Source organism: Amblyomma americanum, chromosome 9 (assembly GCF_052857255.1).
Source record: "Amblyomma americanum isolate KBUSLIRL-KWMA chromosome 9, ASM5285725v1, whole genome shotgun sequence".
Classification (NCBI taxonomy): Eukaryota; Metazoa; Arthropoda; class Arachnida; order Ixodida; family Ixodidae; genus Amblyomma; species Amblyomma americanum.
This window is the reverse complement of record NC_135505.1, coordinates 128,254,388-128,278,167: the sequence shown is the minus strand read 5'-3', so window position 1 is coordinate 128,278,167 and position 23,780 is coordinate 128,254,388. Positions and strand designations below refer to the sequence as shown.

The following is a 23,780-nucleotide window of genomic DNA, read 5'->3' as shown; positions in this document are numbered from 1 at the left end:
AATATTTTCCCATAAGTGGTATTTCGCGTCTTTCCAATCGCACTGTGAAACTGATGTCGCTGGCAATAGATTTTGCGAGGCGTTTTTTTTTCTTTCTTGCGCTATCACGTAGTACACGAACCTCGGTCGGTTTGCGAACCGGAACTGATAAGCACCTGTTCTCTCTCGTCATTTTTCGCTGCGTACGCTGATGAGTGTGCCTGCAAAAAGGACAGAAAAAAACAATGAAAATATCACACGCGAGCTTATCATTGGTCGCTATAGAAACCGCCGGCTTCCTATCGGGCCGCCGTACTTCCTCGCTTACGCTAGACGCAGCGCTTGGGTCTCAAGAAGCAGGTACGGCGCTCTTTTTCTTCCATCGCTCAGAACTCAATATCCACATGCTTCTTCCAGTCTTCTTGTGTTTTTCTTCCCCAAGTCACAACTATGTGTCCGTCAGCAACACCGTGAGCGATGGACACTTTCTGTGCGCCGAGTTCTCAGATCACCGTGTCGCAGGCTTAGAATGCAGCCATTGCCACCCGCGCCACTCAACCACCTTTTGTTGCATCTCACGATTCCAGCATTGCTCACAACTCTTCCTAAAAATATTGATGTATTTAATGGATCGCGGCAGCCTTGTCGCCAGCTCAACCGCGGTTTAAACGCGATATTACGCTTCCAGAAACAATGAAGGTTAGTTGCGTCCCCCCTATACAGGGTGCTACACCTAAGATTGTTCGTAAGACGAGTTGTGCACACGAAAGGACAGACATGGGAAGAAAACAGAAAGGCGGAATTGCACTCTTTCCCTCTTACTGTTTTCTACCTGTGTTTGTCTTCTCGTGGGCGCAACTCGTCTTAAGAACAACCATGCACCAACTAGCCTCACCAGTAGTTCTTCTAAACTGCACCTAAGACTTTACGCAATTTTTAAAGATAGCCTTTTCGAGTTAGAAGAGCGTTTTCTTCGGCATAGCATTACCACAGTTATAGTACATCAGAATATAACCAATACGTGCTAACTAGTAGGCTGGTTAACTAATATTGAATAGTTAGCTTTTAACTATTACTGTTAGGCTCCTTAATTATTGAGAGGCGTGCAGCCCGTGCTGGAAAGTATTATCCATATCCGATTTTAGGCCTTCGGAAACGTGGTTACCCTCAGTACCCCTCAGTACTGTGCCCCAAGAAATTTTGGCTATTTCGACGAGTTACGTGCCCTGGTGGGGGGGGGGGGGGGGGGGGGGGGTTGCTCTGCTGTGCATGCATTCTTGCGCGATGTGGCCAGAATTTTTTTGGGTACTCTTTGGGTACTCCATAAAAAGGAAAGGAATATGCTACTGCATTTCTTCCGGCAGGAAATTTCTACAGTCAGCTAGGCTTCTTACTTTTTCTATTGTTTAATGGGAGCATTGAAGCACGCTGAGTGAAACGTATTTTGAAAGTGGTCAGTTTGTGGCCTAGCCGACTGCGCTAAAGTGCTCTAACGCAGTTTATTTTTAAACTGGCACTGAGAGGAATAAACCTCCAAAAAGAGCCGCCCAATTCATTCGTCATTTACTGTCGATTTTACAAGAGATCAAGGAGCCATCACAGCGCAAAATGTCAGACCGTTTCACTCAAAACTGCAGGATTTGAGTACATCACGTTTTATCTGTTGCAGCTATCTCCAAGAAAAATGTCTCGGCGAACACGTCTTTCGCAATACTTGCAGAACCATGCCAGGCAAGGTGGGGGTCCGAGGTTTTGCGCCCGAAATTCCCGAAGACCTGGTTGTGACCTTCTGCGACGATTTACCATCAAATGCTGTGTGCGCACAGTGCGACAGTGTGTCGGCCATCCTGCACAGAGATTCCGAAGGTCATGGATACTGCACTTCCTGCATGACGATGTGCAGCAGGGGGCATATCTTTGAGTGCCCTGAGTGCGAAAGAAAATACCACGTCTCAAAAGTGAGTAACAAGTTTGGCCCAGTCTTGCCGGGATTTCTTTTTTTTTCATTGATTCGCTTCAGAGCCTCTAAACTGTCATGAACTTGAAGCTGTTAGGCGACATTGTCATCCGGCTAGGAATGTGAGGACAAACAACACCTTCTATACATGAATGTATATGATGATATGAACCTACTACTCGTATCAAAAAGATGCTAAAGATTCATGTAGATTGAAATCCGCTTTTGTTAAGAAAACGGAGGGTCCACGGCTAACGCGCATGTAAAAACAATACGCTTTCCGCGCATTGACTGGGGGAATCTTTGTCTCCTAGAAAGTTTTATATACTTGAGACACCGCTTGCAATATAGGTTAATATTCTCTTTTATTAGTGCCCTACTTGTTTGCCCAAAGCCTGTTATGCTTTATAACTCGTTTACCCTGATGCTGATTCCAGGTTCCCTACTTTCTTGTTGTCATTTTCTCCACACACGTTAAAAGCCAAACAGTCCCACTAGGCGCATAAATAATGGTTGTTTTTATCGCTAGTAGCTCTCTGACCGCTGCGCGTATTATATACAGAAAGTAATGGAAATACCATGTACACCTACTTCCCGCCGCTACGTCACGAAGATGCGGTGGCGCTGATGTCATTAACGACTTTAGTACTGTAGGCAAAACAGGTCCCGCCTCACTGTGCCTACCGCAGCTATACTGGCGGAACTGGGCGGCTGCTTCGTGCCGGCGTTCTGCACATGTATACCGTGTATGGAGCAGCTGCTTCACTGCGGGCTGCACTTACTAGCGGAAAAGAGAAACTAAATGGGCCTCAATAGGTGTCTCGTGGACCCCAGCGCCAATGGGTCGCGGTAGAAAAACGCGAATTCCGAGTCTCGACGCTGTCTATGGCTGTATGCAGCTAAGATTTCGCACTACGGAAGCCCTTACGTTCATTCGTCGCTGCATTGATCATCACAGTATGAAAACAATTGCGCAAAGAGAACATAGGTTTATCGGCGCACGCAATTATCACCATGCTGGAACAACGCGAATGACGGAAACCTAGAACGAGGCAACAAAAGCAGGGCGCTTGTCCTGTTCTTGGGTTCCTCCTCACACTGTTGCAGTGAGGCAAATTCTCAACAAATTGTCCAGGTTTCTCTCCTACTGAAGTAATTATCGCCCGGAGCCTTGGTGCGAACTGGGCGCCGACCAGCTCGTTCCCGACCAAGGAGTTTTTTGTTTTTTGTTACCATGCCGTATTTTAAATTGCGTTCAAGATACACGGTTATACAAGGCCAAGTTCGCGTCATTTTTTATTTGCTCGACATTATATCACACGAAAGCGTATAGGCCTCGTGGCGCAGTAAAGCCGGCGTTGCCGGCAGCGTGGCCGGAAACTTAGGACTATAGTCAATTACAACAGGCTCCCATAGATGGCACCAGCCACACCAGTGGCGCATCGAAAACCTTTGACCCTCGAGCCTTCGGGTTGTGAGTCAGACACGCTACCGCAATGCATTTTTTGACCAGAGCCGCTGTGTCTTTGAGTAACATGCATTACTCGGCCACCGATTCATTAGGGCGGCGAGCTAACAGTAATTGTCGGGTAAAACACTGTAGACAAATACCGGAGATTAATGATAATTGCACGCAGCCTCGGCTGGCAACATACTGCGCGGCAGGTGTGTCAGTAGACAGCGAGGGCACATCTTCTCACACCAGTCGACGCCAATGTTTCTCCTAAGAATTTTACCGAGGTTAGGTCACGCCGCAGATAGTCGCTGACTGGTTAATCTATTCAATGGCTAGCGTAGAAATCAACGGCTGCTATGATCTTTTTAATTGAAACCTAGCTGCCAACGCGGGCCCATGCACTTCGAGCAAAACTAGTAACTTCAAGGCGCCAACCACTCTTGTGATTCGAAGAAATTAAAAACGTGCTTGCAAGCATCCCAAACCCCGAACTCGCGGCCTCTCCGCCACGACGCTCCCTGGCCGTCTGCCAACGGCAAGCCCACCAGCCACATGTATTTAGAAGCTGCGTCCAGTGCACTATTCAGCCTGTTTAAAATTGGTTCCCGTTTTGCAATGCACTTGGCGCTGTCGCGGTTCTTGCGACGCCTTATCGAAAATAAATAAAATACTCAACCACTCAAGCGCAAAATAAACGCGAACTGTTTCGGCTTGATGCTCGAATACGCTGCGGCATCTGTAAAAAATAAGTTACCTTTTTCGTATCGAGGTACATTTTTCTTATTTCAGCGTGTGTAATGATAAAATTATCTTGCCCGGCAGTTGCCGAAAAACAACCCTGCATCACTAATGGACCCTTCCTCCATTAGTCGCGAGAAATTTTCTTACCATCAAAAATTTGTGTTCTCTATACGTGCGATCGACTGGAACAATCTTCCCGCTGACCTCATCCTTCACTCTTACCCCAGCCACTTCATAACTGCCATCGAACAACTTTTTTGTTAATTCATGTTAACATTCGTCTAATATAAAACCCTACACCCAGGGGTATTTGAAGTATCGGAGATAAATAAATACATCTCTACTTTATTATTTACTTCAAATTCCTCAAAACATATAAATGTTTCTGATTGATACTCATTTTTTTCTTATTCTCCAGCTCATTGTAGATCGATCAGCCCGGCACATAATCACAAGAATGAAAGTCATCTGTCCCAACGCCACTCCGGAATATCCAGTACAAATAACTTTCATCGCTCTCAAGGTTCGTAAGGTTACTTGGCACTGATTTTTCTGGGCTTTGAACATTTTTTGCGGTATGCGTCCCATAAACACTGCGATGCTTGCTCAAAACTATCCAAGAAACAAATTATCTGCAAGCAGCTCACATGCGAAATATGCGTATTCCTCATTTTCCGGCACCTGTTTTCTAGCTTCAAACTGCCGTATTATAAGAAGCGTCTTCTGGCGGGATACTTGGTGCACTTCCTTCCTGCTCAAACTTCTAGAAAATAACGGGGACAGCTGAAGGAGGACGAACTGCGCTCTGTACATGTCTATGCCCATATGAAAGCGGTCTGCGGACTCCCTGCAGGCTTCTTCAAGACTCTGTTGCCTTCCTATATATAATTCATTGTGTCTATTCACAGTCTATAGACTGTCTATAGGCAGAAGTTGTGTAAAAGTCTATGGACATAAATCTATAGATTGTCGAAGACTGTCTATAGGATCTGTATTGTCTATACTTCATTATCTAAAATTTCTCTATGGTCAATCTATAGTCTTTATAGAAAAAAGTCTGTAGACAGTCTATAGACTGTCTAAAGAAATGTTTGTAGAGGTGTCCACCTTCCTCTGTCTGTTGTATCGCGCAGATTGAAAGCGGCGTTTTATACTTTACTTCAGGGAGTTTTTCCTCAATAAATTAACTGGCTACTAATTTAATTTCTCGAATTATGTCTCGTAATCATTTTGTGCGCATTTTTTTTTCACACTACTCTCAAGTAAGCATTTCGTGCTGCCGAAAAAAAAACCTTTTATTTCTCCTCCTAGGCACATCTTAGGCGATGCTCTTGCGGCCAGGTTGCTGACCCTCCGGCCAACAGTGACCAGCCTGCTTCTCTTTCGGTAACGCGGATTCACATTTTTCTCCTCCTCTTAACATTTTATTTAGCAGTTAGTTCTGGTATCGATATGACGAATAACATTTACTGCAGCGGAAGAGTTCACAGAGGACACCTAAGTGAGCAACAAATGATGCAGACCCAAGCTGCTTATTACAAGAAAAGAGCGACTTTTCCCTGGGAACTCACAGGACATTGGCATAGAAGGCATTTCAGGTCAACGTGCAGGATTGCACAGTCCGGTTATCACCGATAAGAACCTCTAAAACGGGTGATAGCTCTTATTTATTCTTATTGTAAAATAAAAACTTGACTCTGTGCCTCTGCTTAGGCACTAAAGTGACTCTAATGTTTTAGTTACAAGAAAGCGAAAAATCCCAGCGCACTTTATTTCTACGAACTTCTGCTCTGTACTTACTGAGCCCAGTATGGAGGTACTGGGCTCGACCTGCGTTTTCACTATTCCGGACTGCTTCATATACACTCAGAAAGTACTTAGACGCGTCGTCATGACGCCTGACACGTGACTAACGTTCTCTCGTGCTAAACATCAATTTTCGCTGGAAAAAGTTTAGTCATATGAGATCAATGTTTGCTATTCTTGAAATATTTCTGCCTTCAAAGTAATTTGATTTGTTTTTTTAAGATTTCTGCTCCGTACCTCCTCTCTTGATTAAAAACCCGTACTACTCATTGGCAATCGACAAAGCTATTTTGGGAACCATATTTTTCGTACTGATTTTCTCCACGGCACCTTTACAGTTTCCTTCACTAAAGATGACTAAATGCCCCCATTGCCATGAAGAGTTCACAAAGAGACTCGTCGGCCGTCATGTCAAAGATTGCAAAGCTCTCCGAAAACCCCAATCAACACAGAAGCAACAGGTCCTCAGCCCTGAGGTAGGTGTAGCCTTATATATTCTTTTTCTTGTGGAATTCTTTAAACTAAAAGCTTCCCACAATAGATGTTTCTGGGAAATTGGGGTTTAACGTCCTACAGCGACTCAGGCTATGAGGGACGCCATAGTGAAAGGCTCCAGAAATTTAGACCACCTGAGGTTCTTTCAGGTGCACCGACATCGCGCAGTACACGGGCCTCTAGAATTTCGCCTCCATCGAAATTAGATCGCCGCGGCCGGGATCAAACCCGCGATAAAGGATGTCGTCATAAACATAAGAGAGCTCAGTGGAACTCAATGGAACGCATGGTCTGAGCATGCGAATGAGTAGCCGTTCTCGAGAATGTCCTTTCAGTGGACTGAGTGATTCAAATCACCCTTTCCAGAATGATATGACAGCGTCAATTGTTATACCGTTATTGAGTACACATCGCATCGTTTCCCACAAAATGGAGTTATCAGGACTTCGCCAGACCGGAGGTAAAAAACTTTTTTTATGCGCCACTGTCCAGCGAATTCATGCTTCAGCCTCAATTCCCCTAATGGCCGTCAGAGGAAAGCCAGCCGGAGCATCCTATCATTGTCATGGCAACGGTAGGAAAAGACAAAAATCTCTGCAGCCCTTGTGAAGTTCTCACCTCCTTACTGAGAGCACAAAGGATGCCCATCTGCCATTTATAACTTCAATTTCCATCAGGCCACGGACGTCCTCACTGCCAGCAACCCTGCGAAAGCTTTGTCCCCCCTCATTCCTCAAACCTCGCTCCTGCCCGCACGTTCGTTTCCCCGATTGAGTAGTTAAGCAGGAAAACTGCGGCTCGAAATACCAGGAACACCAAGGTGAAAAAGACTACACGTATGAAAGCCTGCACATTTACCTGGTGGAAATGATTATCCACTAGTTTTAACAAATGGAGATCAAGGAATTCTGTGCAAGTGTTAAGGCACATAGAATGAAGACCAAATTAGGCTGATCGCCACTTTGCTTGTTTCTTTCAGCGCATTCAATGAGTACCTGTAACCGCAGTGTCATGCAAACGTTCCTACAAAGACACACAGTTTGGGCTGAGGAGACGTCCTCTTGACCAGAAGTAACTGTTGCATGCCTGAGAGCCCACATGCTGCTTGCAGACATTGAAATCCAGACGCCGCATACTACAGCATACGCCATTATTATTGACCCCCTAGCCCTCTTTTTTTATGTTTCGGTGACTGGCCCGCAGGGGAGGACATTTTCTCAATGCTTCCCGCATAACAATATTAGTTTGATGTTCCTGATCTAAACAATCGCGTCTCGCCTACGTGAGATACGCTAGAAAATACGATGCGCCACTGTCGTATTAATGTAAAGGCAGCTAGAGGTTACACAAAAGGGAAACTCCCCGCCGCCACCATAATATGGCCTTCATCTTTTGGACAGGGGGGCTGCGGCCCTATGGAGTCTTCTTCATCGTCCAAGTTTAATCACTCGAGTCTACATCATCAGGCGAGACAGTAAAGCATGACCGGAGGCGCAGTTCACTGTTCACGAAATACGCGACCATCGCAGCGCAGTGGAACGTGCGAAGGGAGCTCTTGCAGCGAAACAAGGTTAACCCCCCCCCCAAGCCGCCGACAACAACTCAGCGACAAGCAATGCTCTCGCATTCACACATCACAAGAATTGCTAAGGTGCTCCCATAATTTTTTTCTCATTGAGGTCATCGTCAAAATTTTTGCGCTTGCACATACTATGTAACCATTCCTTCGCCCTGGGAATTATATCGTTGCAACTTGAGTTCAACTAATTAGTTATCGCTTCCTAGAAGCTATCTTTGCACATCATACAAAGAATGGCTGTTGCAAAGCTGAATATTCCGTCGCACTCTGCGAGTTATTCGCGATAAATTGAGCTCGCTTTCAAAATAGGTTAGGGATTGGATTACTGCGATTAGTGACTTCACAAAAAGAGTCCTTTTGCAGTATATCTGAATTTGTAAAAATTCAAGTATAACCTCTAGCACACCCATATGGCTACAAAAGAACTTTGAGTTTTTGATCAATTCGCTCTAACACTAAGGTGTGCACATTGGCAAGAATCACCTAATTAGCAATCTGTTGACCTTCAAAAGAAAACAATGCCAGCCGATTTTTCGTTCTTCAACATGGATTCTTGGAATATAAATTACTTGAAATTTACTCATGCACAGAGACTTAGACGCCTTTAAGCAGTTTTTGTCCTTCGTTCATCATCGATTCTTCTGGCAACCAGCGTACTCTGTTCAGTTTTAATAATAATAATAATAATAATTGGTTTTTGGGGAAAGGAAATGGCGCAGTATCTGTCTCATATATCGCTGGACACCTGAACCGCGCCGTAACGGAAGGAATAAAGGAGGGAGTGAAAGAAGAAAGGAAGAAGAGGTGCCGTAGTGGAGGGCTCCGGAATAATTTCGACCACCTGGGGACCTTTAACGTGCACTGACATCGCACAGCACACGGGCGCCTCAGTGTTTTTCCTCCATAAAAACGCAGCCGCCGCGGTCGGGTTCGAACCCGGGAACTCCGGATCAGTAGTCGAGCACCCTAACCACTGAGCCACCGCGGCGGGTCAGTTTTAAGTAAGGCTCCAGAATGGTGCTACGATTTCTGGGAAGCGCAGTCCTGCAGTTATCGTCTGCGATTTCTCTATGCATTTCCCAGGTTGCCGGGTTCTTGCGTAATCGTCAATATTATTCTCTGTCCTTCCAATAATTTTCGAAAGGAGCCATGTTTTCCAACCAAAATGTTCCATCCACGGAAGTAAGTGATTTTACATCAGCCCAAACGCATAATTTTCTCTTCGGACTGGGCCTTGCATAATTTCTTCTCTGGATTAAGCCTTGCTGCCGCAATGGACGCCTGTAGTTGATTTTTTATTGGTTGAGACATGAACACAATATTGCCAAATAATTAAGCTGGCTTTACCAGCGTAAACATTTATAAATCTCCAGCCACACCTAAACAACTCGCCGATGCAAGTTTCTTTTGTTTTCATTGGCTTGAGGCGCCAACCCCGAAAAAAAAACAGCATGCGAAAAGGGAATATTCACAACCCGAACGCTTTCATAATATTTATCTGCGCGTAGCGCCCGGCAGAAAACAGGAACGAAAATCAACCCCCTCCTTTATCCCTTCCCTTACGGCGCGGTTCAGGTGTCCAAAGATATATGAGACAGATACTGCGCCATTTCCTTTCCATAAAAACCAATTATAAAATCAACCCAAACTGCCACATTATTGAGTAGCATTTGATATTCATTGCGCTTGCCACTTTTACCCTCCTATTTGCAATTTTATTCATAGCCGAGAGCATCAAGTAAGATAAAAGGACAAAATCATTGCTTCAAATAGGGCAGTATGAGTTCTCGTCCTCGTTTGCTTCTGTTTAATCCTGTGTTTCCTCAAGAAGAGTGGTGAATAAGAGGCTCTGTGGCATCTCATTTGCACGTTAGAATTGCGTATAGCATCAGCGGTCATTATTTCAGGTTTTTATAGGTTTCGCTCATCAAAAGAAGATGGCATTGATAACAGCCTGATAAGCAAGAAGTGCCCCATTAGAGTTATCTTCCTGAAGTTCCTTACGGAGCCCTTCCTAAGGCACCCCTATAACCCATGTTACTTTAGAAGATGGAACCTGTTAAGTACAACCTGCTTTCACTGGCTTGGACTGTTAACGTCCCGTATGTTCCCAATTATCTGCTCTGTACGACAATATAAGTACAAAATAAACCTCCATTCTAAGAAATGTAAGCAAAATGACATTTTCAACACACTTTGTATAACGCCTACCTCTCCGCGACCGCCTCTTTTGGTTGTGGGATATTTTTGAGTTCCCTGTTCAGCTAGGCCTGCTGAAATTTACATAAATTCTTTTAAAGTAAGCGTGTCAACCTTACGTTCTCACTGTTGACCCAGTCCTCCTTATCTATGTTTCAGCTGGTTGAGTTCATGAAAGAAACTCTGACTGAAATCCGTTATCTGAAAACTGAAATTGCAGAGGTAGGTGGATGGAAGGCATCGCATGGTTCCCTAATTCTAATTTTTCAAAATGTTGAAACATTCTGAATATTAAAGCCATATCCACCTTTTATTTTTGCAGCTTCATCTCTACCGAAAAAGATCCGAGTCCCAGATCAATGTTCAGAAAAACGAAATAGCAAAGGTAAGCGAATGAGCTGATGAGCACTGTTATTTGCTTGATTTGCAGTGCGCCGCAATCTTCTCCTGGCAACATGTTTTTGTTTTGTTTTGTTTTCCTTCGTTGACAAAAAAAGCTTCTTAGGCTTCGAAGCCTATTTTACTGGATGTAGATAGCAGTGACATATATCACCTTCAACAGCGCATTTTCTACCTAACATTAAGTAAATGTTTCTAGAAATGTTGAACTATGTACGAGCATCCCAGCAAACTCTAAGGCGTAGCTCAAAGCCACCTCTACCAATTGCGAGTACCTCTTTTACTGCGTCATTCCCTTATCAATAATTATTATGTAATGGCGTATTGCAATCGGTGATTCAGAGCGTGTCCCTGAATCCGCGAAGGAGCAAAATATCCTCTGGGATCCAATCTTAACTTAGGATATCAATTTCTATCTCCCTTTGAAACTCGCTCTTCGGATTCGCAGAGCGAAAAACTGGCCCTGTATTCCTGCTGGAACACAATTTGCCGTTAAATCACTGAGCACACTCTTATCATTAAATGGAGTTAGAATGCCATAAGAAGTAGTTTGTTTAACAATATTTTCCTGCAATGGTTTTTTTTTCCACTGCTTCAAGCATACTACGCTAAATTTGTCTACATGAGTACATTTGTTCGGAACGTAGCGCACTTGGTGCACTTTGACTCGTGGATTAGGTATAAGTGGCTCACTGCGAATACACGCCTTTGAGTGTGTTAATCGAATTGGGCACAAACATTTCAAGTCACAGTGCCTTCTGAAAAACATTCGATGTGCTTTCTTTGGGCCCCCCTGAGGTATTCAGCTCTTGACATTTGCTGAGGAGTTGCTGAAAATTGGGGATAATTACTTTAATTACTATATAGATAATTACTTTTTCCTCTCTCGCTTACTTGTCTGATAAAATTACCTGCGCTTCAGTGCGCCAGTAGTACTGCCAAACTTTTGAAGTACGTATAAACTCATCACTGCGGTCTGCAAGGCATGACATGTCTTAATATTTCAGCGGTCACTTTTAATCTCTTCTTCCTTCTTTTCCTCTTTTTTTCAGCTAAAAATGGAACTTTCTCAAAAAGATGTAAGTCCCAAAGCACGCACTGAATTGTATGTGCGAAATTAATTTTTACGCCTCTTCTGTTTCATTTCGTCCTTCATTATTGACATGTTTGTTACAGGAAACTATTCAACAGTTAACTGTGATATTACGCTCGACTCAAGATGACGTACAGAATGTAAGTCGCGTCAGTTTTGCTTACTGTTGCCTTGTATCCTCTACAAAATAACTTAATGCTTTTACTTTCAAAAAACTGTCCAGTAAACAAACTTAGAACTTCATTTATGTCTGTTGAAATTCCATAGACCTTGGTACGTTTGCTTTAAAGGCGCTAAAAATCCTAACGCGCCTGTTGAACAATTATCACAAAGCTCCATGCAGTTATTGTTGTCAGTAAATATTTACTCCAGCTCTCTTTTTTTTTGCTATGGTGACGTTTATCTGGCTGCAATAGCTGCATTTGTAGGCGAAAAAAAATTAGAGTGGTTAAACCCGGCTGAACTTAGTAAGACGTGCGAAAGCTCTGTTAAAGCAAGCACACGAAGGTAAACACACGCCACACGCTTTTATATAGCGAATGGCGCGTCACAGTTGCGTGGTAGCCGTCGGCTCCGCGTACGCAGCCGTGGCGAGGCGCAGCGAGTCACGTGATTCGATAGCTGCGAGGAGAGCGAGCGCCGTCGGCTCAACTCGCGCAGCTGTGGCGAGGCGTGGCCAGTCACGTGGCGAGACGTCAGAGCCAAGCCTCCGCTCCTCCTTGTTTGAAGGTCAAATTTCATAGCCACATGACCTTGAGCTTTTGTACGGCAGGAGTGTAGCTTTCGCTCTACAACTGAAAAATGAAACTACTCCCGCCAGTTGATTCAAAGTCGGAACATCCTTACCGAAGAGGACAGGATGCCACTGCATCGGACTGAATGGAAGTATAGCATAGGCTATTGGATCCGCGCTTGTAAATCTGTGTCGACGCAGGCATTTTACTGGCTAAATAGGCCGATGACGGCGGCACTTGTATTTTTTCCTACCGTGTATAAGATATGCTTTCGGTAAGAGTTGTCTCTTTGCAGTTCATCATTCTGCGCCAACTGTTCTGGATAGAGTGCCTTCTGCAGAGTGCCTTGGATTCAGTAGTAACCAAAGAGTGCGAAAACAGAGCGCATAAAGCAGTTCATATGCACATATCTGTGTCGTGAGAGTGAGGCGCTCGTCTCGGTAGAGCGCCTGCGCTGGTGAATGCACTGCTGTTTCAAGGCGAGTCCGCAAAAATTCGAACAAGCATCAATTTGAGTAACAACAGTAATTGTTTCAGCTTTCTGCAGCTCAGCGTGTTTACGGCAGAGCATTGGAGTATACAGTTGAGCCTAAAGCAGGGCATTCAACACGGAGCTGTTGGATAAACTAGCTCAGTAGTACGCCTGTTCAAGTTTCTGGTCAGTCACCAGCGAAGGAGAGCCGCTCACTTACCGTCGCACCTTTCTAGCATGCTAAAGCACGGAGGCAACCTTTCTGACACGATTAATGCCTCCATACCTGGGCATTCCCTCCGCACAGATTTTATTTACCTGCTTCTTATCGGCGAAGAAGCATCGCATGGGAGCTATGAAGTTTAGAATTCTTAAAGGCGCGCAAAAGGAACAATGTATTCGTATGAAGAGGAGGGCATGTCTTCGCTTTGTATTGCCAGAGGTAAATTCTTATTTTATTTTTTCTTTTTTACAGCTAAAAGAGGCACTTTCTCGGAAGCAAGTGAGTGACTAATGACATTGTGAACTGCATGGAACAACATATTGTCGCATATATTAAGGAGCCCAAATTAAATTTTAAAGGAAAAGGGTGTGAAGAAGACGACGCAAATTAACCGAAGGATAAAGAAGAGGAAGAAGAAGCATTCGGTGAGGTGGAGAGAGATGATTGGTGGAGAAGCATACGGTGACGTAGAGAGAGATGATTGGTGGAGAAAGGACGACGACGACAAGGCTTACGTGGACTAACACCGAGGCTATAAAAGGGCGAGCGAGAGCGAGGCCTGTGGCGGAACAGCAGAGAAGCGGAGGCTCCGGCGGGTGAGGGACAGTTTGGCTGGAAGAGAAGGACGCCGGCTACTGCTCCGGTGAGCTCGCGTTCTACGACTCCGCATCGTGGACTGCCTGCCGTGCCTGAGCCCGTTCCGGAGAGTCAACAGAGGACGCTACCACCTGCTACGGCCAGGGGTGTCTCCAGTGCTGTTGCAACCCATCCGGGTGGTGCCCCCAACGCCAACAACACCGGCATCATCTCCACGGGCGCTTGGACCTGGAGCTTATACGACGCAGCCAGCGACGCCGCCACCAAAGCCAACACCGGCATCATCTCCACGGGCGCTTGGACCTAGAGCTTGTACGACGCTGCCAGCGACGCCAGCCCAAGCACGGCGAACGGCGCCTCGACGCCGCCTACTCGATCCATACAACGCCGCCGCCACACCTAACCAACCGTGAGCATGAACGTCGACCACGAATAGTAGAACGCTAGTAGTAGACGCTGGTAGTAGTGTGCCCGGGTCGTGTGTATTTATAGCCTTTGTGTGTTGTGTTAGTTTTGTTAGTTTTGTGTTCTAGTGTGTGTGTCGCGTAGGGTGTATTAAATGTGCGTTTGTGTGGGTACACTCGTCGCCTAGTCCATTCTCTCGGTCCGAGTGTTCTCCGGAGAGATCCGTGACAAAGATAAGTGGCGAGCCTGTGCCAGGATACATTTCCTTTTCATTTTTTGCTTTGTCTCGGATTTTTCCGATCTCTCGACGGCAGAAAGTATGGATTTGGCAAAAACGTTAGAGCTGGCGCTCAAGCTGGGGTTAAGCAAAGAAGAGGCGTTGCGTCTATATGACGAGCAGGGAAAGAGGCAGAAAGAGCAGTCTGATAGGCAGAGAGAGGAAAGGGCGCAGGCACGCGCAGACGCTCTCGAGGCAGAAGAGCGAGAAGCTAGAAGAGCTCGCGAGGCAGAAGAGCGAGAAGCTAGAAGAGCTCGCGAGGCAGAAGAACAGGAGAAAAGAAGGTTAGAACGGGAGAAGGAGTTTATTTTGTGGAAACAAGCGCATGTCGCGGGAGGATATGAGGAGATCACGGACAATGATCAGCGTTCCTTAGCGGGTACAGAATCTCCTAGACCGGCCAGAGTTGGCCCAAGGAAGTTGATGGCTCCTTTTGATGACAAGAGAGATGATATGGATGCGTATCTGCAACGATTCGAGCGGATAGCTTTGGAGCAAGGCTGGGAGCGCTGTGAATGGGCCATGGCATTGAGCATGTGTTTAGTCGGAGAGGCGCTGAATGTTTTTGGAAGGATGCCTGCTGCTGATTCCATGGACTACGAGAAAGTCAAAAAGGCACTCCTCCAAAGATTCAGGCTTACGGCAGAGGGTTTTCGTGAGAGATTTCGCACCGCGAAACCTGAGGATTCGGAAACCGCGAAGCAGTTTTCCTGCAGGCTGGCCAACTATTTTGATAGGTGGCTTGATATGTCAAACAATGAAAAGAGTTTTGAAGGGGTTCGTGACAAGCTGGTCACAGAGCAATTTTTAGCGTGTTGCAGCTCAATACTGGCGCTATTCCTGAAGGAAAGAAAGTTGTGTTCATTAGAAGAGTTCGCCGACACTGCAGACCAATTCCTCGAGGCACAATGGTTAAGAAATTTGAGTAAGGCAAAGGAGGAAACCCAAAAGCTTTTAGAGACAGATGCGGCAAAACCAAGATCATATGGCAGTGCGTCTAAGGCGCCAGTAAGGTGTTTTCTCTGCGGCAAGGTGGGACACCGTGCAGCTGACTGTCGGACTAGTAGTGCTGCCCAAAAAACGCAGGTTGTGTGTCTAGGTTGTAAGACGAGGGGTCATATTCTGGATGAGTGCCGATACAGAACGCAGGACCGAGCTGCATGCGTTGTCGACTCAAGGGTAGAACTTGTGACGCCACCCGAAGTTCCACAGCTGGAAGGAGAGCAAACGCCGCTGGAAAATGAGGCAGTGAGTGGAACACCCAAGTCGAAAGCAGCAATGCCAGTGGTGGTTGGGCAAATAGGAGACCGTCCTATATTGGTGCTTAGAGACAGCGGAGCTAACACAGTCTTGGTTCGTAGAAGCCTGGTGAAGGACGAGGATCTTACAGGGGAAGCGTCGGCCGTCACTCTGGTAGACAGCACAGTAAGGTACCTTCCTGAAGCTAGGATTTTAGTGTCCACGCCATATTATACTGGGCAGGTAGTGGCAAAATGCATAGATCAACCCATCTACGATCTCATCTTGGGGAACATTACGGGTGCAAGAGATGTCGAAGGCCCCGATCCCGAGTGGAGGATGCTCGACGGTGAAGAACATACAAAAGAGGAAAGGCCTGCGATAGCGCAGACGGGTGCAGTCAGTTTTTCGTCGGCAGTGGAGACAAGAGCTCAAGCGACTGCCCGAGCAACGCAGCGTCCGCTCTCTACTCCTAGTGCGATGTGCATGAGCGTAACACCGGGAGAAATTGCAATTAGCCAAAAAAAAAGACCCGACCTTGAAGGCTTGCTTCGAAAGAGTCGGGGAAAAGGTGAAAAGAAAGAAGAGTCGGACGTCATTCGAGAATCAATTGGTAAATGGTCTTTTGCACAGGGAATGCGTATTTAGTTCAGGAACGCGGGTCCAACAGATGGTGTTACAGAGAGATATGCGAGACACCGTGTTGCGCTTAGGTCATGACGCCATTATGGCCGGACACCAGGGTGTTCAAAAAACGGTGTCTAGGATCACCGAGGAGTTCCTTTGGCCGGGTGTTCAGAGTGACATTGTGGGGCCAATCTCTCCAGTATCCGCCAAAGGTAATAGATATGTGCTTACTCTAGTTGACGTGACCACTCGTTATCCTGACGCTATTCCACTGAGAACTATTGACAGTATCCAAGTGGCGGATGGTCTTGTGGAAATGTTTTCGCGTTATGGGTTCCCGAGAGAAATTTTGAGTGACCGGGGCTCGAACTTCACATCGGAGCTAATGAAGGAGGTTAACTGCCTTTTGTCAGTAAGACAGTTACTGACGACGCCTTACCATCCCATGTGTAATGGGCTTGTAGAGCGGTTCAACGGCACTCTCAAAAATATGATCAAGAAAATGTGCCAGGAGAGACCTACTGATTGGGATAGATATCTCCCAGCTCTTTTATTCGCTTACCGCGAAGTACCACAAACGAGTCTTGGTTTCTCGCCCTTTGAGATGTGGTATGGGAGAACCGTTAGAACTCCACTTACAATACTCAAGGAGCTGTGGGCTAATAAAGAGATTGCATCAGATCTCAAGACCACATACACATACGTGTTTGAGTTGCGGGATAGGCTGGAGGAAACATGCAGGCTTGCACATCAAAGCCGGGAAAAGGCGCGTGAACGCCACAAGGGATGTTATGAAAAGAAAGCCATTCATAGATATCTGAATCCAGGCGAGAGTGTTCTTGTGTTGCTACCCATGGATCATGATAAGTTAATGATGCAATGAAAAAGCCCGTACCTTGTGACGCGGAAGAAAAAGGCTATCTATTATGAGGTATTGATAGATGGCATTAAGAAGGTTTTTCATGTAAATATGTTGAAGAAATATCAAGAAAGAGGTCCCGTACGGTGGTACGCCCCCAGGGCAGCGTGTTCGGTAGTAGCCGAGGAGACAGGTGATGCTGCCGAGGTGTCCACGTTCAGTGGGAAGAAAAACGCAGGAGGGGATGAGGTACTTGAGAAGCCCAATTTGAATGCAGACAAAGGATTACAGCCCTACTCCAAATCAAGAGGGAGACGTTTTGGGATGGGCCAAGCCAAATTGAGGTCATATGTCACAAATTAGACTTGTATAGCTAACTGGTCAGCTCTGGGTGTCTCTATACTAACTGGTCAGCTCTGGGTGTCTCTGGGATATATCATGTTGTTGCTGTGTTAATGTGTCTCTTGTTGTTGTCGTTGCTATTGTTGGTGTTATGCGATCATACGAGGGAGTGGGTTGTGTACACGAACATGTTTATTAAGGACTCTGTACCGACAGTGGCAGTGGTGTGTTAGTGTTCTGAAAACGCAATTTGGTGTGCTGTGTTCGTGGTGTGCGTTTGGTGTGTGCTGGACATATTCGGTGTGGTGTGTGCTGAGTCCAGAATCGCCACAGAAGATAGTCGGTTGGCTGGATGGTTTGAAGATGAGAATGACGTGAGCAGTTTTTCATGGAAAAACTCTTGAGAGAGGGGGCCCTACTTATCTTTGTCACGGATCTCTCCGGAGAACACTCGGACCGAAAGAATGGACTAGGCGACGGGTGTACCCACACAAACGCACATTTAATACACCCTAAGCGACACACACACTAGAACACAAAACTAACAAAACTAACACAACACACAAAGGCTATAAATACACACGACCCGGGCACACTACTACTACCAGCGTCTACTACTAGCGTTCTACTATTCGTGGTCGACGTTCATGCTCACGGTTGGTTCGGTGTGGCGGCGGCGTTGTATGGATCCAGTAGGCGGCGTCGAGGCGGCGTTCGCCGTGCTCGGACTGGCGTCGCTGGCTGCGTCGTACAAGCTCTAGGTCCAAGCGCCCGTGGAGATGATGCCGGTGTTGGCTTTGGTGGCGGCGTCGCTGGCTGCGTCGTATAAGCTCCAGGTCCAAGCGCCCGTGGAGATGATGCCGGTGTTGTTGGCGTTGGGGGCACCACCCGGATGGGTTGCAACAGCACTGGAGACACCCCTGGCCGTAGCAGGTGGTAGCGTCCTCTGTTGACTCTCCGGAACGGGCTCAGGCACGGCAGGCAGTCCACGATGCGGAGTCGTAGAACGCGAGCTCACCGGAGCAGTAGCCGGCGTCCTTCTCTTCCAGCCAAACTGTCCCTCACCCGCCGGAGCCTCCGCTTCTCTGCTGTTCCCCCCCACGCCTCGCTCTCGCTCGCCCTTTTATAGCCTCGGTGTTAGTCCACGTAAGCCTTGTCGTCGTCTTCTTTTCTCCACCAATCATCTCTCTCTACGTCACCGTATGCTTCTATACCAAACATCTCTCTCCACCTCATCGAATGCTTCTTCTTCCTCTTCTTTATCCTTCGGTTAATTTGCGTCGTCTTCTTCACACCCTTTTCTTTTAAAATTTAATTTAGGCTCCTAAATATAAGTGACACATATATGCAGTATATTTAGTTGTCACTTCGATTAACTCATTACTTTCTTTAATTTCACAGAGCGAACATGAACTACTGACAGAGACAGTGCTCTCGCACCAAATTGATATGAAAAACGTAAGATATCAGTTTTTTCTTGTTGATGCTTGCTTTGTTGGCAAGGTGTCTCCATACCCTGCTTTCAACGACTTTTCAAAGAGATGCATGTAGTTAGTCATCAGCTGGTGTGGAAGCAAGCAAACACTTTTAATTTCAAATATTTTTTTTTGCAGATTCAAGCGCAATGCGAGAAGCACCACGAGGTGATAAAACAAATGACCTCAGATACGCAGGTAAGGCTAACAGCCTGGCTTTTCGCTGGCACCCTTCACTCCAGTGGATTGTAACATCCTTTTCTACGGAGAATGGCGAGGATAACGTTGCAACACGCTATGTGCTGGTAACGTGGTGCCCTGACTACAGCGTGTGACATTTTTCCCGCCTATGGAGCCTGTCCGCTCAGCTTAAAGTGCTGGAGGCGCTATCTGTAATGGACGCGGTGGAATCAGAGCCTCGCTTCCTGGGTCTTATCATCTTTCTTATCATCTTATCATCTTTCATTTTCTTTCGATATGTCAAAAATGAGGTTTCGAATACGGCACAGTGCGACCTCTAATATGGGGAGTATAGCATGAGAATATCACCCGAAAACATTCGTAGACAGATACTTTTATCTGCTGTGAACGCCATGAAAGACCGCCTTGTCTTTTGTCCCTCGTCATTTAAAGTCATCTGTATGGCTTCTCCCTGCTTGCACCTTCCTGAATAAACAGGGCTCTAAATTGAATGCTGCAGCCCTACGAAAATGAATAGAAATACTTGAGCGACTTCTCTCAAGCAAGAAATTAGTGACACCAATTGGAGCCGTTCAGCGCCGAACGCTGTGCTTTATTAACTCACACACAGAGATGCGTCGATACACAAAAATAAATTCAATTTTAAAAGGTAAGAATGTGACCTTCCTACATTCAGTTCTCGTCGAGTCCACAAACAGATAACATTATGAGATTAAACGAACTTGAGCGAAACTTCTTCAAAGAAAACGGGAAAACAGAAAACTCGCTTGGGGAAAAGAAACATGACCCCGCCGCGGTGGTTCAGTGGTTAGGGCGCTCGACTACTGATCCGGAGTTCCCGGGTTCGAACCCGACCGCGGAGGCTGCGTTTTTATGGAGGAAAAACGCTAAGGCGCCCGTGTGCTGTGCGATGTCAGTGCACGTTAAAGATCCCCAGGTGGTCGAAATTATTCCGGAGCCGTCCAATACGGCACCTCTCTTCCTTTCTCCTTTCACTCCCTCCTTTACCCTTCCCTTACGGCACGGTTCAGGTGTCCAACGATATATGAGACAGATACTGCGCCATTTCATTTCCCCCCAAAACCAATTATTATTATTATTAACGAAACATTGCTTGCGGACAAGCAATGTGCCGACAGCCTCAGTAGAGAGACGCCAACAGGATAACTTGAACGCGAGCGCGAAAACGCAGAAGTAATAGCAAATTTAGGTTTATGGGGTTTAACGTCCCAAAGCGACTAAGGCTATGAGGGAAGCCGTAGTGAAGGGCTCCGGAAATTTCGACTTCCTGAGGTTCTTTAACGTGCGGTGACTTAGCACTGTACATGGGCCTTCAGAATTTTGCCTCCATCGAAATTCGACCCCCGCGGTCGGGTTCGAACCCGCGTCTTTCGGGTGAGCAGCCGAGCGTCATAACCACTGAGCCACTGCGGCGGCTCGCATCGCAAATTTAAGCGGGGTTGGTTTTATTAACGAGTTCTCGCCTTTCTGTACGCGACTGAATTCTTCTACTGGCGTTCCGGTTGACGCTTGCATAAAGTCACTCTGTTTAAGGCGCACTAGGTACTTGACGTGTATCTGCATCTACAGCGATTTTTTCGTGCCTGTTACGCTATGACATTTCCATACGCTATGTTCCAGGAAAACAACTGCTGGCGGACGTGCTGTCAACAGCTTTCGTCACAGGCACAGCAAATCAAGTCGACGACTACGAAGTCGAAGCGCACGCAGTGAGTGCAGTCGGTTCCCTCATCAGCGAAACCACGTGGAAAAAACTCGCATCCGACACACGGAACGACACAGAGCTCGCGGCTGTTCTAGGGCACCTGGAGAACGGGGAGCCAATTGAAGGGCCACGCAAGTCTTCCGCAACTGACCTGTCCGCGGTGTAAGAGGAGGGGCCTTTTAAAAGCTGCAAGGTCGAGATTTCGGACAGTATGAGGCGCGAAATCTTGGCAGGAATTCTTCAGTGTCACATGGGAATTGTTGAGCTTGGCGCACGATGGTCTTAGCTGCCTATGTACCATAAAACCCAACACAACACAACACTCATGGGAATTGAGAACTTGACAAGTGGCAAGAAAGGGCATGGCGCCTGTCTACTAGCACGGGATGAACACTGATATCTAGATGTTTTTACAGGCATGTGCTCTATGTAGAAAGTACGCTAACACGTCGCCACGGGAGCATTTGATTATGCTCCCGGTATTAGGCTAACCTTGGTACCGTGTCAGCATTGACACTTTCAGCTGCAGATATCCGTCATACTTAAGCTTTTATGATGTCCTCTTCAATTCTCCCGAAGTCCAACTGCTCGCAGACACTTCAGCGAAAACGACTGTGGATGCAACAAGTCACATATTTTCCAGGTATAGCATACCTGTAGAGGTATGCATTGACCAGGCACATCAGTTTTCAGGTTGAGAATTCGCAATGTTTTCAAAAGGTCTACGATTTCAAATGCGTAACTTTCAGCCCATACTTTCCCCGCTAAAACTGACTCGCCCCAAAAAAAAAGCACAAGTGGTTAAGGGAAACTTGAACAAAACCAATGAAACCAAGCAAAAGTTCTGGCTTTCCTTTCTCGCCTGCAGCTCAACTACACTGGAATGCTCGGAACGAACAGCGCTCCCAGCCATGCAGATCAAACAAAGCCAGCTGGCTGGCAAGCACGAGCGAAAAGACTACTCAAGAGGGCCGCCCACACCGCTCTACGACTGCGACATGTTCGGAATAGACGACGGCCCATCGGCAAGCAAGCCTCAGGTTCTGCGGTCGTCTGGTCAACTCAGCTCTTACGTAGTCGAGACGGCATACGAACAGGTGTTGCGACGCAACTATCGCGAGCACCTAGAGTTGTTCCCACCCGACGCAACTAGAGAACCTTTTCGCCTCAGCGGCCCTCATTACAACCACGAAGACAGTTTTCTAGCATGCGCTACCCCTCCGTGGCCGCGATACGACCGAGTCGTGCCGCGGAATCCAACCAGCACAGCGAGCATTGCGCCAAGTTCCCAGTCACCGGTGACACTCCGGAGGTCAACAAGACAACGTAGACCACCTCGACGATTAATGTATGACCAGAACTTTCAACAAGTGCCGTGACTTTGTCACTGACATATTTTTGATGCCCAAGGGGTATTTGTTTTAATTTTGTCTTTTCTGTTTTCGCAGATAAAGAGCTGTCCTTGACCTACGAATTTTTTTGTTGTTTAAAAAAAGGGGATGTATAATAATCGGTATCACAATTAGCGCAGCATGCAGCGCTCGTTTTGAAAGTGGCGAGATACCAGAGGCTACCTACGTAGAGTGCGACATGTCGTTTGTGCTGTACAGAAATCCTTCACCCGTTCGTTATCATATCAGACCTTAACCGCGATGGTGTTTCTTGCGGTTACGAGGGCTATATATCCGTGCGTTTTGTGTCTAAATAAAGGAGTTTTGAGTTGCGCTCAGTCCCGTCTACTTTTGTGTACGTATGTGTGTTTCGCACCTTTAACCAAAGATAAAAAATTACCAACTATCCCAACAAGACGTTCTTGCAGGCAAAGGGCTGGTCTTCGTATAGCTAGGTCTGTGTCACTGTGTCTGCGGAGTGTTCTGTTTATTATAATGACCAAAGAAGCAGCTCATACTTATGCATGAAATCCAAAAAAAGCAACCACGCGTGCAATTATACTGGTTCTTTTCTTTCAGCCTTGATATAGTGGTAAACCAGGTTTACCGGTCTTTTGTCTTTTCGAGCAAAATGAGCTTCGCAGTCACTGTGTGACATGAATTATACTAATTTACCTCAGAACAAAACATTCTAGCATACCGGTTTGCTAAGTGCATAATTTTGTTCAAAGGGCAAACACTTGCTTTAGACGGGAAAAAAATTAAAATCAGACCAGCCTGAATACTAAGGGAAATTTTTCGATGAACGAGGCCGACTCATCGAGTTAGAAGCTGAATGACGTAAGCTGTTCAAATTTGCTGGAACTCAATCCCATGTGACAGTGCCCTTCGAGCGGTTGAGCTCGGGTCATCAGAAGCAGTTCATAACTACGGAATTTGTTCTCAGGAAGGCAACGATGATCAAAAACAGCAGAGTGCGTGCCTCCTGCTTTCAAGCTGCGATTGGAGAAGGCCCTCGTGTCTGACGTCATGGCTGTCGGGCCAATCATAAGTGGCAGCCAGAACCACCGCCTGGAGAGTATGGGGTTGCACAATTCTTCACAATTAAAGATGTTCGCGTGCAATTTTGGCTTTTTTTTCTGCATTATACTCGTCGACCAGCGCATAAGATTCATCCAATGGTAGATTTAACTCAATCTACATGAAAAAAATTTGCACAATCCTTAAACTCTTAGCGCCATTTCGTTATTCATGATTCGAGAAAATGCAAAGCGAACAGTAGCGCCTTGGATTGAAGATTGGTTTATTACGATTATTTGTCGTCTGTTGTTCAATGGATCGATATCAGCTTGAACAGGACACAGGGTAGGTTTTGTGGGGGCCAATTTTTGCCGCGGCTCGTCGTTACAACTCCAGGAGTTCACGCCTGCCTAAGTGAGGCCAGTTGTGTGATTTTAATTTTGCGCCACTGTATAAAATAAATAACGACAAAAAAAAAGCAGGATACA

At 46.3% G+C, this 23,780-nt stretch overlaps 1 protein-coding gene across 1 annotated transcript; it reads left to right on the top strand.

Annotated features, from left to right (window-relative positions):
- The first annotated feature begins 280 nt into the window (after nt 1-280).
- LOC144104303 (uncharacterized) lies at nt 281-22,407 on the top strand. Its single transcript, XM_077637213.1, has 13 exons — nt 281-339; nt 1,700-1,937; nt 4,552-4,656; nt 5,445-6,415; nt 10,372-10,434; nt 10,535-10,597; nt 11,664-11,690; nt 11,788-11,844; nt 13,386-13,412; nt 18,881-18,937; nt 19,093-19,152; nt 20,797-20,885; nt 21,750-22,407. Exons 4-13 carry the CDS (start codon nt 6,293-6,295, stop codon nt 22,258-22,260), a joined length of 1,077 nt encoding a protein of 358 aa, XP_077493339.1. The 5' UTR covers nt 281-339; nt 1,700-1,937; nt 4,552-4,656; nt 5,445-6,292; the 3' UTR covers nt 22,261-22,407.
- The last annotated feature ends 1,373 nt before the right edge of the window (nt 22,408-23,780 follow it).